At 33.6% G+C, this 13,768-nt stretch overlaps 2 protein-coding genes and 5 non-coding genes across 10 annotated transcripts; 4 read left to right on the forward strand and 3 right to left on the reverse strand.

Annotated features, from left to right (window-relative positions):
- The first annotated feature begins 1,837 nt into the window (after positions 1 to 1,837).
- Positions 1,838 to 4,884, forward strand: ipp-5. Of its 2 annotated transcripts, none has more exons than NM_001361812.4 (8): positions 1,838 to 1,933; positions 2,293 to 2,472; positions 2,524 to 2,750; positions 2,798 to 2,861; positions 2,906 to 3,049; positions 3,099 to 3,280; positions 3,338 to 3,647; positions 4,380 to 4,884. In NM_001361812.4, the coding sequence occupies exons 1-8, from the start codon at positions 1,841 to 1,843 to the stop codon at positions 4,404 to 4,406; spliced, it is 1,227 nt and encodes a 408-aa protein (NP_001348790.1). In that variant the 5' UTR covers positions 1,838 to 1,840; the 3' UTR covers positions 4,407 to 4,884. The 2 variants fall into 2 exon arrangements, with proteins under 2 accessions (NP_001348790.1, NP_509008.2); NM_076607.9 differs by having other exon boundaries at positions 3,335 to 3,647; positions 4,380 to 4,852.
- hsp-25 (SHSP domain-containing protein) lies at positions 4,832 to 10,013 on the reverse strand. 3 transcript variants are annotated; one of them, NM_001029203.3, is made up of 6 exons: positions 9,795 to 10,013; positions 9,463 to 9,605; positions 7,926 to 8,063; positions 6,038 to 6,143; positions 5,349 to 5,472; positions 4,832 to 5,226 (listed from the first exon to the last, which is right to left on the reverse strand). In NM_001029203.3, the coding sequence occupies exons 1-6, from the start codon at positions 9,830 to 9,832 to the stop codon at positions 5,116 to 5,118; spliced, it is 660 nt and encodes a 219-aa protein (NP_001024374.1). In that variant the 5' UTR covers positions 9,833 to 10,013; the 3' UTR covers positions 4,832 to 5,115. The 3 variants fall into 3 exon arrangements, with proteins under 3 accessions (NP_001024374.1, NP_001367469.1, NP_001379641.1); NM_001380987.2 differs by lacking the exon at positions 9,795 to 10,013 and having other exon boundaries at positions 4,873 to 5,226; NM_001392783.1 differs by lacking the exons at positions 9,463 to 9,605; positions 9,795 to 10,013 and having other exon boundaries at positions 4,874 to 5,226; positions 7,926 to 8,070.
- C09B8.10 lies at positions 8,229 to 8,311 on the forward strand. The gene has a single exon (NR_071211.1). It is a non-coding gene; the product is annotated as an Unclassified non-coding RNA C09B8.10 (non-coding RNA).
- A 69-nt stretch (positions 10,014 to 10,082) lies between the features above and the next one.
- On the reverse strand, positions 10,083 to 10,103 carry 21ur-12247. The gene has a single exon (NR_071212.1).
- Positions 10,104 to 10,955: 852 nt separating this feature from the next.
- On the forward strand, positions 10,956 to 11,098 carry C09B8.12. The gene has a single exon (NR_071213.1). It is a non-coding gene; the product is annotated as an Unclassified non-coding RNA C09B8.12 (non-coding RNA).
- Positions 11,099 to 11,336: 238 nt separating this feature from the next.
- C09B8.14 lies at positions 11,337 to 11,461 on the forward strand. Its single transcript, NR_071214.1, has one exon. It is a non-coding gene; the product is annotated as an Unclassified non-coding RNA C09B8.14 (non-coding RNA).
- C09B8.11 lies at positions 11,337 to 11,461 on the reverse strand. Its single transcript, NR_071215.1, has one exon. It is a non-coding gene; the product is annotated as an Unclassified non-coding RNA C09B8.11 (non-coding RNA).
- Positions 11,462 to 13,768: the final 2,307 nt, after the last annotated feature.

Consider the following 13,768-nt stretch of genomic DNA (forward strand, 5'->3'; position numbering starts at 1 on the left):
TTTAAAAAGAAATTTCGAGCACTGATGCAGGTGTGAACCACTATAGTGTTTTATGTATTATGAATAATTTGAATTTAATTATACTACAAAATGGTCAAGAGAAAAGTTGAACTTTCCCCACTTTTTTAATGTAGAAAAAATTAATAGCTCAAAAGTAGCAAGTGAACAGTTTGCCTGATTAAACATCTGTTTTTATCAAAAATACAATTTAAAGTTTTAATTTAAATTTTAAAAAATATTTATTATTAAACAAAATTCTAAAAAGTTTTTTTTTCACAAAGCTAGTAAATGTTCAGAATTATTTTTTCCCTTCTTGTAAACTGGCAAATTTTTAATACTGAAATATACCGCAAAAACCTGAAACTCAGAAATGTTCTTAATGGAAACCTGAACAGCTTGCTAATTAAAATACATATTTTTGGCCAATTGATGTTGGCTATTAACCCTTACACTTTTTTCTAAGAAATAACAAGTGTTTTGTCCGTTGACAATTTTACAATAAATCCAACGAGGAAATACTAAAAAAAGTTCAATTTAACATTTAACCATTCAATGACGTTTTTTTTGTTTGAAACCTTAAGTGGATGTTGCTCTTGAGAAAGAAGAGCCCATCGAAATCTAGAATAAGCTCAAATTCTCATAAAAAACGAGACGTCTACTGCCTTGCACAAGATTATCGAATTGCTGGAGGGAAACCTCACAATACGACAAACCGAGATGTTGACAATTTTGTCATCCGAGCAAAAAAAAAAGAGGGAAAAATGCCATCAAATATTTGCCACTTGGCGCTCGACTCGTTAAACATTGTTTAATTTTTTTTCAAAAAATGTTCGAACTTTCATTGACCCATTTTCAAAACTTTAATTTTCTTAAGGAACAATATAAATTTAATTTTTCTACCAAGTGTGTAGAAATGTGATGCTGGGAGAAATCGAAAATTCAAATCATGTGTTGTTGTTCTTTCTTCTCATGCCGAGCAGCTTGCAATTTTCGGGCGAAAGCCCTCTCCACTTTTTCTCTAAAACTATTCGCTTTTTCTCTATATATGTAGCTCGTGCTCATGCATAATTTCGTCGTGTGTCGATTTTGTTTTCCGACGTTTTTGCACTCCGAGTTAAGTCACTAAGCTCCCAAGTTAATTTGTTTTTGATATAACCTTTTGAATAAAGACAATTTAAATTCTAAAAAAACTGAAAAAAAAACCGAAAAAAGAAACAACTAAGTTAGCAGTAAATTGGATTCTGTCATTTCAATTTACATTGTTGTTGGTTTAGTTGCATTCCAGTACGAAAAAAAAGGCGGCAAGACGCAATTTATTTCTAGGAGGTTTTGAATTTTGACCTGGGCCCGCCTCAATACCCGAAACCCGTTTTTCAAAGAGGTTTCCTTACAAGGTAGAAATATATCATTACACATCGTCCTTGGGCAATGCTATTCGTTTGTTTGCGGATAGAATTTTTTACTATTTTCAAGCAACTTAATTTCATTAGAAAAAAAAGTAAGTCAATTGATTTACAGATAATTTGAATGATTGACATTTTGTTCCTTGTTTAGCATTTTCTCACTAAAATTACTGAGCATTATTCAATAAAAAGTTTCTGCAGCACTCACTGAATGCACAATTCATCAAAGAGCAAACACAATAGCGTGCATTTATATCTTTTGTTTTTATCCATCTCAATGAATTCCTTTCCGTTTTGAAATTAAATCTCGCTGTCACATATTGCACATCCCACAACCCTAACTTCGTTTTATTGTTATATAACTTTCTCGTTTTCTCTTGCTCAAGCTCTTGTTCTAAACACTCGACTTTTCAATCGAACTGTTACTATTGTAGAAAATGGTTCAATATTTGCTGATAACGGCGAACGTCGGATCGCTGTTCGAGCCGGATGCTCGGTTGCACACTTCATGGATTAAAACTGTTGCGGATGTATGTTTAAATATTTTTGCAGTATTAAATTTAATAGTTCATAGCGAACTCACGCAATGTCTCATAGTCAGATTTTTGGTTCAGAATTACATAGTTTTTTACAAATGAATTAGTCCTATGTTTTGCGAATGTGATTTATTAATTCAAATACAAGTGTGAAAGCCAAAATTATTGAATTACATTTGAATTGGCTCCATCGATATTTTGGTTATTTAGTAACATTTTCGCATTGATGCTTCTTTTACTTGACCCTTACCGTCAGTACTTTCCTGATACGATTTTCTTAAAAATATGTTTCCAAGAAACATTGAAATTACTCAAGTAATAAATTTGATACAAGTAATTTTTAAAATTTTTAGCAAGTTGAAAGTGTTGACCCATCGTTCTTTGTCATACATCTTCAAGAAACCGGAGGAAAAAAATTTACTGAATGCTCACAGCAAGTCCCAATTATCATCAATCGTCTCTCCACAGCACTACCAAAATTTGATCTGCTCAGAGCATACGTTGACATCGATTATGAAGCTATTGAGTACACAGTAAGAATGACAATAAAATCGTTGTTTCTGAAAATTTATTCTTTGTTTCAGGCTCTTGGAGCATTGTGCTTTATAAAAAGATCCTTGTGGTCGAACGTTTCTCAATTCAACTTTCACACAAAGAAATACGAACAATTGACAAGCCCGAAGGAAGTAGTGACTCATGGGCTGGAAAACTACCCATACGTCGTCAAACACAAGTTTCCTAAAGATTTTTGGCCTTCTATCAAATGGGGACGTAAAGGATACATGCAAACAAGGTGGAAAATTGAAAACAAGTTAGTCCCAGTTTTCTTTTTTTTTTTTTAGTAAATTCCTTTTTCAGAGTTTTCGATTTTGTTAACGCACATCTCTTTCACGACGAATCTAACTTGGCCCTTATTCATGAGGTTTGTTTGAAAGAAAATGTTCAGAGCATATAAGGTGTTTTCAGAACCCACAACTATACAGCCAAAACCGGAAACGAGCACTTGACTTTGTGCTCGCCGAGCTTTCGTCAAAGGAAAACGGGTGCACGCCTCTGCTCTTTGTTTTTGGTGATCTCAATTTTAGGCTGGACTCTCGTTCTTTCTTAAACGTAATGGGTGACAAATTGCTAATTGGAAAACAAATAAAGATGTTTTCAGCGCTTAACTGAACGTACTGCTCAACATCCAGTCGCCGACCAAGAGCAGATGGGCTCCCTGGCCGATGGTCTTCAGGCTTCGGCTGCAAATCTTCAAGTAATCACCCACCCATCCGAAAATTTGAGGAGGACAGTTTCGGCTATTGAGTTCCGCAGAGAATCGGATAGCGATGATAGTCAAAAGTATGATTATTGAAAGTACAAACTTAAACAAGAACCAAAGAATTAAAATTTCAGCAGTTGTGTTCTACGGATCGAAAAAAAGAAATTTGACTATTTCAATCACAAAAAACTACTGGACGACTGGCGATCGTACAGAGATGACGACAAAGAAACCGAAAACTTTCAGAGCATGTTTGAGATGCATATAAATTTCCCTCCAACATACCCGTGGAGTGAAGATCCAGAAAATTCCGAAACTCTGATGAAGACTAGGGCACCCGCATGGTGTGATCGGGTTCTGATGAATAAAAATGCATACTCGTTGGTGGAAGAAGGAGAGCCTCAGTATAGGTCATTTGGAATGGAAACTTGTACTGGAGATCATAAGGTAATATTCTAATTTTTGGAATATTTTTATTAAAATACTATATTTAACAATGACATAATTTAGTGTAGTTTTATGTAGTGAGAGACAAATATCTTTTTTTAACAGATTTTTTGGTTTTTTTTTAACTCAGATTTTATAATTAAAAAAAATGCTTTGAAAAGGTTTTGAAAATCTTCACAAATGATTGAAACTTCTCAAATTAACTCATTTTTATTCAAGATTTGTCAGTTTGTCGTTGACTAGTTGACTAGAAAACGTTGACTGGAAGCTGTGAAAAAGAAATGGGAAAATTCATGTCAAATTTTTATTAAGAATTCGAGTGAATTTAATTTGATATTATATTCAGACTATTTTCAACAACTTGTTGTTGCTATAAAAATAATTCCTTAAAAAAACTTTATTTAAAAAATTTGAAATTTTTTTTTAAACAGTATATCAAAATAGCTTGAACAGCATTAAATAATACTATTTTTAAACTTTTTCAAAGAATTATTCAGAATTACAAAATAAAAGTTAACTTGTGTTCAAATTGAAAACAACTTTCCTGAATACTTGAATATCAAAAAAAAACATGTTTTAAATATAATTTTGAATAGCTTTATGATGATTACATTGGATTAATATGTTAAAAAAAAACTACACTAAGACCTCGTTTTAGTTTTTATTTTAAATAATCTTTTGAATTCTAAAACTCTTTAATCAACAAAAAAATTTGAATTATTATTTTTTCAGCCGGTCATGCTAACATTCAACATCTGACATGGTTTTCCATTTTCCCTCATTTTGGCCAGCCTCCATTTTTCTTTTTTTTTTTCTTCATCTCGAAGCTACGGATAAACATTTTCAAATTGGCTTGCGCGAACTCTGAGTTTCGAATACCTACTTTTTGTTCTCGTTGTTACTATCAATTTTCAAACTCTATCAAAATTCCATTTTTTCCCAGTTCGCTTTTTTCCGCTAGAAAATTTATTTTTTCATTGAATGATCAGAAACGTGTTTCTTTTCTTTTTTCTTTTTATTTTCATATAATGCACGGGGAACTCTTTAACTTTTTAAAACAATTTTTATCATAATCGATTTTTTGTTTCTTTTTCTCTCCATTTTCAGTGATGTATTGCTAGTCTTATACACTTTTTGCTTTGCCTGACACTTTCCATCAGTATCAATCAATTGTTAAAACGAATCATTTGATAAAATTGCGATCTTATTATAGATTTAATGAAAAGATGAACATTTACTCCAGAAAATTGATGAACAACCAATAAGATTTGTAGGTATTAAATGTATTGAAAAATGAAGCGGATTGAATTGGAAAATGAATCGTAAACATGTTTAAAGAAAGGATTATGGTTGAGTCTACAAGTTTTAATGATTTACACTACAAGAAAAAGTTGATTTATTAGAAAAATGTAAAGTTTTTGTTGCGTTATTCGGGTTGGTGAGGAAGCAGGCGGCGATATTTTTGGTTTCATTGCTGGATTGCCAATTGTGGGAGTGGAGCCTCGACAGTGAGCACGCCATCAGTCGAAAGAGTCGATGAGATTTGTTCTGGGTTGGTGCCTCTTGGAAGAAGGAATTCCTGGAAATTTGATTGTATAGATTAATGCAACTGAATGAAGAGTGACACCTTGGGGCCTCGCTCCATATTTTTAGCCCCAAGAGAACTGTTTGAATTCTAAAATAAAAATAAAAAACACCCACCTGGTTGTACTCTCTGAAAACGGTGCGTTGTGGGGTCTTCTCCTCGTGTTTGGCGTGGACAAGAAGACGGTTGTCAATAGTCTTGACGGTAACCTCCTCTGGCTTGTAGTTAGCTACGTCAAATCTGGAATTTCAGTTTTGTTAAATAAAAAATTCAGTTTTTCTCTTGACTGGTAAAAAATAAGTTTTATCAATTTTTCGGTTATGGTACAGATTTTTTTGACTCGAAATTTCAATTTTATGAGTTTGTTGAATTTAGAGCTAACCAAAATGAAATGTGATTGATATTCATGCTTGGAATAAGAGTAAAATTTTTATGTATAATTTAAAAAAATAACTTTGAAAATATTTTTTCAACTTTGGAAATTGATTTTTGAAAAAGTTAAGGCGATTTTTTTCCTCAATACTTTCATTCATACATTGTTTGGCTTTGAACTTGGACGAGTTATTTGAACATCACAAAAATTCAAAGATTTTAACTTTTGGAGATTTTTCACTACTTTGTCTGAAAGTTTTGAAAAATCGGAAACATTTAGATAATTTTCAGAATATTTATAAAATTTGAGTTCGTTATTTTGAATAGTTTGAGGCCGGTAAATACAGAATTAAAATTATATTTTTAATATTTTTCGAATAAAATTTGAATCTTTTAACTTAATCTAAGAGTTGAAAATGCCTCAAAAAAGTACCTGAGACGAAGAGTCTTTCCATCACTTTCATCCTTGATGAGTGGGCTCTTCAAGTTGTCCAAGTATGGATCGTAGGTTGGACGATGAGCCATCAAGTCGCTGGGTCCTGCAACAAAAAAAGTGAATAATATGAAAAACGCGAATGCGACGTAGCACAACAATAGAAAATAGAGCAAAACTCGTCGCCGAGGTTGCAGTGTTGTTGCCGAAATGTTGCTATGCGGCTGCCTACGCGACCTCTCAGGATGTGCTGAGTGCATAAAACTACTGTGTAATAATTTGGTTTTGAATATATTTTGCGAGTTCACAACAAAAAGAACATATTCACAGAAACCCGCAGAAAGGCAAAAAAGAAAAAAATGTTGCGCTGAAATTTAATACCGACGTAGTGTTGTTGGGAACCATCGATAAATAAGCAAAATTGGTCAAAAGAAAAAAAACCTAATATGAAAACATAAACATTGGTAGATGAGGAATATGCACAAAAACCTCCGGGCAAATTTTTTAAAATTTTTCTTATGGTGTGAATTTTTAATATAGATTTAAATATTTTTATTCAATAATTTAAAGGCTTCAAATTTGCAGGAAAGCTCTAATTGTTTTCAAAAATTTGTCATTTTAACTTAAACTAGGCATTTAGGAAAATCTTTAAAATGTCTAAAACATTTTAGAGATTTAGTTATTTTTTTGCGAAATCCCACTTTTGATATTAAAAAGTTGAAATCTGCATGAAAAGGTCACTACGAAACAGAAAAAAAAACTATATTTTTGACGAAAAAAAAATCTGGTGAGCCCGTCTCAATTGTGCAATTGGGAATTTCCAACGACACATTACTTTTCTACAAGTATGCTCTTAGTTTGTCCTTGTTTTCTGTGTCAAACCAAACTGACAAAAAGAGTTTGTGAGTTGGCCGGCTCATATCATGCCCATTCTGAGTTTTACTCTGATTGATGATGGGCGAATAATAGTAAGGGAAAGAGTTAAAATGACGAATGGATGGATGAAAATGAAACGGAGTGAGTGAAAATTCAAAATTGATGCCGGCTGCAGATAATTTCATACGCTGAATGATGCGTTATTCGTCCCTTTGCTATTTCCTTTCTCCCTCCCGTCCTAAAATTCGAAAATTTTCCGAATCGTTATCGCCAAAATATGACGAATCCTCCGTTTGACTTTCATACCGATTCAAGAAATCCTGTTTTGAAAAGCCATCAAGAACAAGAAACGAGTCTTAGAAAACATGTTTTTTTGCATGGCCAGTTATTGGAACACGACGACAAAAAAAGGAAGGAAGAGAGGGAAAAGGAGGATGAAGAAGTGCCCCCACGCTAAGCACACATAGGCATGCAGCCACTGAAAATTTCTTCATTTTGCAACCATCCATTTGGGTTTTTTTCTAGCGCTGTGAAACAATGGGATTGGAGGTGTTCATAAGGGCTTTGCAGAAAATCTTTCAAAAAATATGAATATCCATTTTTTAAAATTAAAATAAATATACGAATGTAGGAAAAAAAGCTCAATATTAAATATATATATATATATATATATATGTTTGTAGAAAGTTCCAAATAATATTTTAAATAGTGTCTGAAAATTGTCGTTTGCCGAAAAAAATTTAACGACATAAGGGCAGCTTTCGGGCACTATTTCTGGTTTTTCTCGAACTTTCTAAATAAATAAAAATCTTGTTCAAAATTGACCAAATATTATTCTACACGTTTACTATGTATAATTTTTAATTCAAGAATTGGATTATCATGCTAGAAGGAGCAGTTTTCAGCATACCAAAAAAATGCTGTTGTGTTGTGGAAAGTTGGGAAGTTTTTTTTTCTTTGAAACCTTTCAGCAAATTTTTTTTCTATCTCAAATAACTGTGTACAAACTAACCGTGGAAAGATGGTGGTGGAAGTGGAGATCCGAATCCACCAGTACGGTTCGAAGTCTCGTGGTGAGAAGAAGTGTTCGAGTAGGCGTTGTACGGCTGATTGGAGATGGCAGCCGGTGGGCCTCCGTTTGGACGATAGCCTGCAATCATGAACCTCATCACCCTGTCTCCAAACGCAAGGTGACCTTGCTTTTAAAGTGTTGAACTAATTGACGTAGTCGGGGGGATAACGCACTAATATTTCGGCAAGAGATTTGAAGACGAAAATGACAAATTTCGAAGAAAGTTAAGGTGAATGCTGTCACTGGCGCAGTTCCAGTGCATTAGGCACCGCGAAATGAAATTTGGTCAGTGAGGGTCCGGAAAATGACGTTGTCCTCTTTTCTTTGTGTTCTTCTCAGCTTTTTCTCAAAATATTGTCAAGAGGCCTTTTTTCTCCAAAATAAGAGGCAGGAATGTTTTCGAAAACAACTTTTTTTGTAAAATATGGGTTTGTGAAATTGAAGAGAAAGCTTAAATTATTACACAAAAATCTATAATGCTGTGTAGCGCAATTTTCAATCGAAAGTATTGGTTCTTAAATCTACTTTCCGGATCATCCTGGTACATTATTCTTCAAAGTGCTCATTTTGTATGCTCTACTTATAATCTCAAAAACGAATGAACAAACATCAGCTGTCGCTCTCAGGTTTTTTTTTGCCAAGTTCGACGTGCCAACTGAGAAACATAACAACAAAAGAAAAATAAGTGGAATGTGGTGACGAAATACATCGAAACACACAAGAACACAGGATGAATGTGAGTTGTCTCGCTTGGACAAGTTCGGGGGTTTATAACATTCCAAAAAATGGAGAACACCTATTTGAAACTGAATTCCACTTAAAAATTTCAATTTTTTGAAAATTAAAAACTGAAATAGTTTTGAAAGAGTTAGGTAAAACTTGGCGGAAAAATCTAATTTTAAGAAAAATATTTTTTGGAGAAAAACTCAAATTTTTTGAAAAAGGTAGTGGAGGGATTATTGTATTGCTCTAAAAAGGATTAGCTGGGAACTCACACTTTTTAAAAAATATGTTAGGCGGAAACTTCAACTTTTTTGAGAAAATTTTTTGGCTATAACATCTTGTCTATTATGTTGCTCAAAATCTTGGTCAGATGTTTTTCATAAAAAATTAATATTAGAAAAACAATTGATAAAACAAAATTAGCTATATTTGTTTTTTATAGGTTGAGGAGTACGAGTTCTTTTACAATCGGTTGAAATTATGAACAATTAGCCTGAAAGTTTCTGGCAGATGTTGGGAAAATTGACCCATCAGATTATTTTTGAACCTTTTCATACAGCTTTTCAACTGTAATGAGAACTGGTTTTAAACTAATCAAATCTAATGTTCTAACTAGTTGCATTTTTAAAAAGTGCTGAAAAATATATCTAATTGTAAAATACGGGAAAAAATTGACGACTACATATTTAACTTAAAAGTAGATTTCCACAATTAGAAAAAAATATTTAGTTTAAAATAAATTTAAAAAACCAACCTTCAAATTCACTGCGAAGACGTTTCATCTCCTCCTCAACACGACGCATCTCTTGCTCAAAACGATCACGCATATTTCCAAATTCATTGTCAATGACCGAGTAGTTGGAACGGTTTACGTCGATACGGCGTTCCGACATTTCTCTGCAAAATTGTGCGAATAGTCAAACTTTTTATACATTTTCGATAGAGGTAGATAAAAATGATATGAAAGTTATGATGCGTTATGAAAACGCAAACAAAACCGTAAAACTGCGATTTGAAAATTTTAAACTTAACAACGTCATTGAAAAGTGTGAAGTGGGAATTCGAAATCGGAAAAATGGACCATACCTTTTACTATAGGAGTAAGTTCGAGTGTACGTGGGCATGATGGAAATATAAAATGAAACTTTTTTTGTTATGATTTGGCTCTAACCACCATTGATGCTTTTTCGTCTTTGTACGCCTTGTGAAAAAAGCACGGGGAAAAATATCGGAAAGGCAAAAAGCATTTTCATCGTTGTCGAAGCACATTCCAAAGTTCTGAATTATCGGAAAATGCTTTCTTCCGACTAGATGATCGACAAATGCTTTCCTTCCAACCAACAGTAGTTTTTTATTTGAAAAATAAATAGTTTTTGACAACACGTGAGTTGAGCAATGTTCGCGTTTTTTTTTTAGAAATTTGAAAGTATCTTGAAACATTAAGCAACTACATATGTCGAAAACTGAAAAATGAAAAACACTAAATCATCTCAAAATTTTTTTCATATGTATAAATATGTACAAGACTTCAACAGTTTGTCCATACTAATTCCCTAACTATAAAAAGGTCTGAAAGTGCCTCCGGACTTTTAAACAAGGCATGTTTAATTTGGAAGCCCGTATTGAAAAATTATGAACAAATTAACGTTGAGCTGCAATGTTTCAGAACTAATCTTGCGGTGAGCTTAAAGATGATCAGAGTACCATAAGTAGCGCATTATCGGTGCTCTCAGGACAGGTGTGATGGTGGTATCAGATAGAAAAATTGTTTTTGGCTAGAGTGTATTATTTTTGTTATTGTATGAATCGTGTGGGATTTTTTTGAAAAAAAAACCTTTTTGTCAATATACAAATAAAAATAATTTTTGAATAAAAATCAGAAAATTTCCGAGCTTTTTATGATATTACAAAAGTGTGTATTGACAAAAACATAATTTCTGCCTGCTACCATACCACACATGTCCCCAGAGCACCGATGGTGAGCCATGCTGCTGTGAGCATCTATGAGATTTCTGAAAATTTGTAGCTTAGAGTTCATATTGGGCCAATTCAGGGGCTTTCAAATGATACATGTCTCGTAGTCCGGTGAAATCTTCAAACCCTTTCTTACTTAGTAAGACATGTTTTATAAACGTGCTTTGTAGTAGAGATAAGAAGGAGATAATAAATCAAAAATAACTATTACGAGATGATGATTAACATTTTTAAACTGCACGAAGAATTATAAGTAGATTACATTCTCTTGATACTTTAGTGACGTCATAAGAATTTTGGATAAATGAATTAGTTGAAATGGGAAGAGGGTATAAATGTCAAGCGAATTTGAATTGAGAACAAGATACTGAACAAACGGAAAATATGAGCTCTCAATTAAATAGTGGAGGACGAGTGACTGAAATCGCTAGAGAATAAGAATATAAGACGGAGACACGCACATATGTGTGTGTATGCTAACATCATTGCACTAAGTATGAGCACTAAGGAGGGTTCACTGTCCTGAACTGCAATATTTGTTGTTTAGTTTATGTGGGTGTTGATAGGCTCGAGGGGGTGTAGATGAGGAGCAGAGAAATTCTGGCCAAGGGGTAAGAGGATATCACGCTGCCAGCCAGCCAGCTGACAAAAAATTAGAGGTACCCCCCCCCCCCGATTGCCAACGGCGAAAAGCATCTTGGACCTCGGTTTGTTGCCCCCCCCCCCCCCGTTTGCTGTAACACCACAGCTGTATTCAATCAATTTTTGTTGATTTCTTCAAAGTGAACGCGCGCAGATGTTTGGGAAAATGTTTGGGAAAAGCGCGCGAAATGAAGATGTACACATAATGCGGCTGACTGGGTGGAAATGATAATGGCCGGTCACGAAAATGGAGAAGACGGCGTTCTTATCGTTTTGATTTAATGGAGAGATACATTTTAATGATCATGCACATTTGATCGTTAGAGAAGGATGATAAGCAGAGAAGCGTAGGGGATGTGTTAATAAGGAAGTTGTTAGAACAAAGTTGATAGGGTAACTTTTTTCTCACTAATTAAAAGTGGAGAATCGCTTTCGGGCTGATAGTGAGTTTTGGAAAAAGAACGGTTTATTTTCAGCTAAAGCTTAGAATATTGTCAACAAGATTTCGGTACGCCACAAAAAAACGGTATCAACCTTGATTTTCTATTTGTATTGATTCAAAATGTGTCTTGGTCGATAAATTTTGTAATGAGAGTGCTCCATATTTTTTCGAAAAAGTTTTATGGCAGTTTGAAAATTGGGAAAAAAAATCACATAATTAGAGCTAATTCTTTTTTTTAGTCATTTAACATTGAATGTTAGTCATTTTTGTCGTTTTTGGATACCTATAAAATTAAAAATGCCAAAATGCGCAATAAACAATGATAATTCAAAAGAAACTGATTCGACGACTGTGGCCCAAAAAGGCTGGCAAAATAAAAGCTTTAGCTAAAATTGGGTAATTTTTCTTGAAATTTTGAACCGCCATAAAAAAGTTTATGTGTATTTTTGAAAAATATTATTTCAAAATTTGTTCATTTTGACACAATTTGAGTTTCAACTATTTTTGTTTTTAGATGTCCAGGTCTAGAGAAACATGCAGATTTAAAACTAGTAAAGGTGGCAAAACGTACAAGTTTTCCACGGAACATGAAACACCAATTGAATGTCCGCGTAGTGGTCATCATCGCTATTCAATCCTCAATTCAACCAATCTCTATCCGTCTCTTGATCCATTATCAATGCTTACTTTTTGCCCCGGTTTATCTACGACGCAACTAATAGAAGATGGGAAAAAGAAAGAAAGACACAAGTAAACAGGCAACGGGAATGCAAAATGTCCTGACGGGAAGGAACTATGCGAAAGAAGAACAAGAAACAAAAGAGGTGAACAGAGAAAAAGAAGAAGTTGAGAGAAAAACGCGACAAGGTAATGATGCAAAAGATACAGACGACATGAGAGATGGTGATGGCGCCGGCGGCAGACCCGACGATTGGATGACGACTGCCGATGGCTGCCCTCTGGTAATCTTCTCAGTGCTGCTTACCACCAATATTTCGAGAACTTTCTTTCGAAAGAAACAGAAAAACGTAGCAAAGTGTACTTTGACAAAATATATAATATTATAGAATCTTTGGTCACACAACGGTTTCACAAAAACGCTAATTTGATAAGTTATAAGGAAGATGTGTGCTATTTCGAGAAAATGCAAAACTAGTTTTCTTTGCAGTGTTCAAATGAAAAGGTTTATAAGTGAGGAGGAATGTTTTCAATAACAGATAACATGAATGTGAACTTTTTAGAACACGGATGAAAATATGTTGGAATTTGTAACGCAAGGAATGAGGATCAGAAGTAAAAATAATAAATTCTGAAAGGCGAAAAAAAAACCCAGTATTTTCTCTGACAGTATCACACCCCACTAGCTCTCTGTAGATTGTTATAATTGGGTTTATTATGAAAATATCAATAAATAACTTTTTTGTTGTAAAATTATAATATAGGATAAATCACAAAACTGTTAAAGTCGAACAATAGAGTGCAGTACTATTAGAAAAAATATATAAAGAAAACAACAAGTGCTATCTATTGTTTTACGGAGTGAGTTACTGTTTTCAATGAGCTGACTATCAGGTTTATATAATGCACAGTTTACACACTAGAACATTCTGAGAAAAAATGCCGACTTCCTCATTCTTAAAATTTCAAGATCGTCATTGGAATTCAAATAACATCACATCGTAACATAAATGTATATTTCCGGCGACGCCTAATTTTCAGCAGAAAACAATGATTTTGCAACTATGCGATAATAAAACTGATAATATATTTACTAGATTATTTCTGATTCATCATATTCGTTTTTGAGTAAGATAAGTTGGAATTAGAATACAACATATATTGTGAATATCATTAAAACAGAATTATTCATAACACTCAAAACCTTGCGAATAACTTGGCGAGCGCATTCAAATTCAAAAAGCGGCGGCGCCTATGTGATGAACAAACAATGAAACAAATAACACAAAAGAGTCATTCTGCTATTTGCATGACCCTGAATTTA

Source organism: Caenorhabditis elegans, chromosome X (assembly GCF_000002985.6).
Source record: "Caenorhabditis elegans chromosome X".
Lineage (NCBI taxonomy): Eukaryota > Metazoa > Nematoda > Chromadorea > Rhabditida > Rhabditidae > Caenorhabditis > Caenorhabditis elegans.

Coding starts and splice junctions, on each gene's coding strand:
- hsp-25 (NM_001029203.3), bottom strand. CDS start 9,832: ATGCCCACGTACACTCGAACTTACTCCTATAGTAAAAG. Junction 9,606..9,794: donor ACTTACTCCTATAGTAAAAG/GTATGGTCCATT, acceptor ACAATTTTGCAG/AGAAATGTCGGAACGCCGTA. Junction 6,144..7,925: donor TCCACCACCATCTTTCCACG/GTTAGTTTGTAC, acceptor TTTTTGTTGCAG/GACCCAGCGACTTGATGGCT.
- ipp-5 (NM_076607.9), top strand. CDS start 1,841: ATGGTTCAATATTTGCTGATAACGGCGAACGTCGGATCGCTGTTCGAG. Junction 2,751..2,797: donor AGGTGGAAAATTGAAAACAA/GTTAGTCCCAGT, acceptor TTCCTTTTTCAG/AGTTTTCGATTTTGTTAACG. Junction 2,862..2,905: donor ACTTGGCCCTTATTCATGAG/GTTTGTTTGAAA, acceptor AGGTGTTTTCAG/AACCCACAACTATACAGCCA.